Below are 2,370 nucleotides of genomic sequence, written 5' to 3'. Positions count from 1 at the left end.
ATGGAATGCGTGACTACGATATCTTGTCTAACATTGGTACATCGGAGAAGCCAAAATGGCGACGTAAGATTTTTTCCGAGTGTGATGCTGACGCAGCGATTGCGAGAATGTTTTGTCAACGGAGAATGTTGGATTTGTATCGTGGGGAATTAAGCTCATTAAACTCGATGGCGCCTACCACGACGTCCCGAACATTTTGCGAAGACGTTCAATTAGTTTGATGCATGAGCAGTATAAGAGAGATTTCCGAATGGCCTGTCCAATTCAACATTTTACATACTTGCATCAATTCTAACGCATGCTGAAATGGTATCTTGGTCTGCAATCGACTACGCTACTGGTTTCCTTCTCAATGACAACTTCGAGCTGTCGGAACGCATAGTTCGAAATATTCTCCCACGTCAGTTCCAGGATCTGTCGCGCAAAATGGCGATACTCAAAGTCTGGTTAAAGTACGGCACGATTGGCCAGTTTGAGAGTATCGGCGATGAAAGTGAAAATGCTTGTGCGCGTCATTTGATTTAGTTCGGACTTTCGGAACCAACCAAGAATGCAGCGAAGCTGGGCAAGGTGATCTACAAATACTGCCATGATTTTCATATCCTATCAGGCACATCAACCATCAGCTACAAGAAGCGGGTGCAGATACTACTTGTCTGCAAACAGTGCGGATTGTCATGAAAAATTGGTGCTTTCCATAGTACATCGTCTACGTGTACTCAATCAACAAAAAGCATTGCATAACTGTTCAACGAGGTGAAAGACCGCTGCGTGCGAAATGTAACATCTAAAGCTCTAGTCGTCATCGATTTCAAGATGAAAGCAGAACCGATTTACTACCGTGAAAAAACAGTAGACCATTCTGGTAAAAGGTGCATGCACAGAGCTATGGTGTGATCTGGGCCACGAAGTCTCCATTAGAAGATGCAGTCGAGTATAAGATATACTACGACCATATATCGAACTGCGGCAACAAGCAAGATAACGAAGCTGTTGTGGCACGTTTTGAGGCTTTTGGCATCTCGATGAAGCGAACCTTACCATCAATTTCAATAATCTCCATTCAGGCCGACAATGCTAGCTGCTATCAGGGCCCTTTGGTCGCAGTCATGTTACCTGTGATTGGAGCAGCTCATGGAATTCGTGTAGCTCGATACATCCGTACGGACACACAAGATGGCAATTCTATGCTGGATTCACACTTTGCGAGAGCGATGAAAAAAGTAAGGGCATACGTCCAACACGAATATAACTGCGTCACACCAAGTCAGCTTGTTCCAGCACTCAATGCAAATTGTGGAATAAATGATTGTGTTGCTGAGTTGATCGAGTATGACCGCAAAGCATCACTTGAATTGGGCATTACAGCTCAGGAGCTTGTGAGAGCTTTGGATCGATTTGTTCACGGATAAACTTAAGCGATTTACAACTTTTCTAGGAGCACGAATTGGGGAGCGAACGTGCGTACATGTAAAAGCTTTGATTATCAGCGAATATCATCGTTCTAGGCCCTTACATTCTCATACACTGGCATTGGTGATGATGTACAAGTTCACTTCAGTTTCGGATCTTGTTCTGAACGAAGCAGAGGATGAAGTGGTATCGATAATAAGCCAGTGGTTGAGTTTAACGAAATGGATATGAATGATTTATACCCGTATGACGGCAGCTCTGAAAGTGAAGAAGAAGGTGGTAGTGCTGATGAAGCGACCGACGAACACCACGAACACGACTCAACCCCTTGCGCTGTCATTGGATGATATTGGCATAATGACAGGCGCTCACATTGTGAAGTCAACTCAAGAGTCCAAGAAGGGCTAGAAAGTGGAAGCGTTCAGATTTAGCAGCATGCAAAGCCAATGCACAAAGCAATTTATTATCCGAGCGTGACATTCCTTCGTATACAAAGCGCTCGCCCATTTCCGAATAACGCTGGGGCCATCGCGGTTGTTGAGACAGCTAGCTTTCCCCACGATATGTGCGACAAGAATTTATCTATTCCTGATATAACCGATATTCCGTTGGTGAAAGAAGGCTGGGAAAGACGTCCTCTCTGTGGGGGAAAATGTACAGTGCTCGATATATCAAGCAATACGAGGAAGAAGTTGCAGAACTGTTTAGTCAAGGTGAAGAGAACACGCTCTCACAAATTAGGGCCAGCTCGCTTGCTTGAAGTGTTGGTACAAAAGCAAAAGGATTCATCCGTCAAGTAAAAACTCAAGCAAAAACGCCGACAAAGACAAAACATTCAACCGAAGAATAGTTTGTACATCATTCAAAATGTTGACAAATATGTCGTCTGACAATGTAGTTTTTTTTCTTTCTTCGGCCCACACGGCGCATTAGAGAGCAGGTCGCCATCCAAATCAG

At 44.2% G+C, this 2,370-nt stretch overlaps 1 protein-coding gene across 1 annotated transcript; it reads left to right on the top strand.

Moving 5' to 3' along the window:
* Positions 1 to 1,659: 1,659 nt before the first annotated feature.
* PPTG_02005 (hypothetical protein) lies at positions 1,660 to 1,821 on the top strand (the record flags this gene model as incomplete). Its single annotated transcript, XM_008895399.1, has 1 exon — positions 1,660 to 1,821. The coding sequence occupies one exon, from the start codon at positions 1,660 to 1,662 to the stop codon at positions 1,819 to 1,821; it is 162 nt and encodes a 53-aa protein (XP_008893647.1).
* Between the last annotated feature and the right edge of the window lie 549 nt (positions 1,822 to 2,370).

This window comes from Phytophthora parasitica (genome assembly GCF_000247585.1).
Source record: "Phytophthora parasitica INRA-310 unplaced genomic scaffold supercont2.3, whole genome shotgun sequence".
Lineage (NCBI taxonomy): Eukaryota > Oomycota > Peronosporomycetes > Peronosporales > Peronosporaceae > Phytophthora > Phytophthora nicotianae.
Note: the sequence above shows the minus strand (reverse complement) of the source record. Positions and strands in the feature narration are given on the sequence as shown.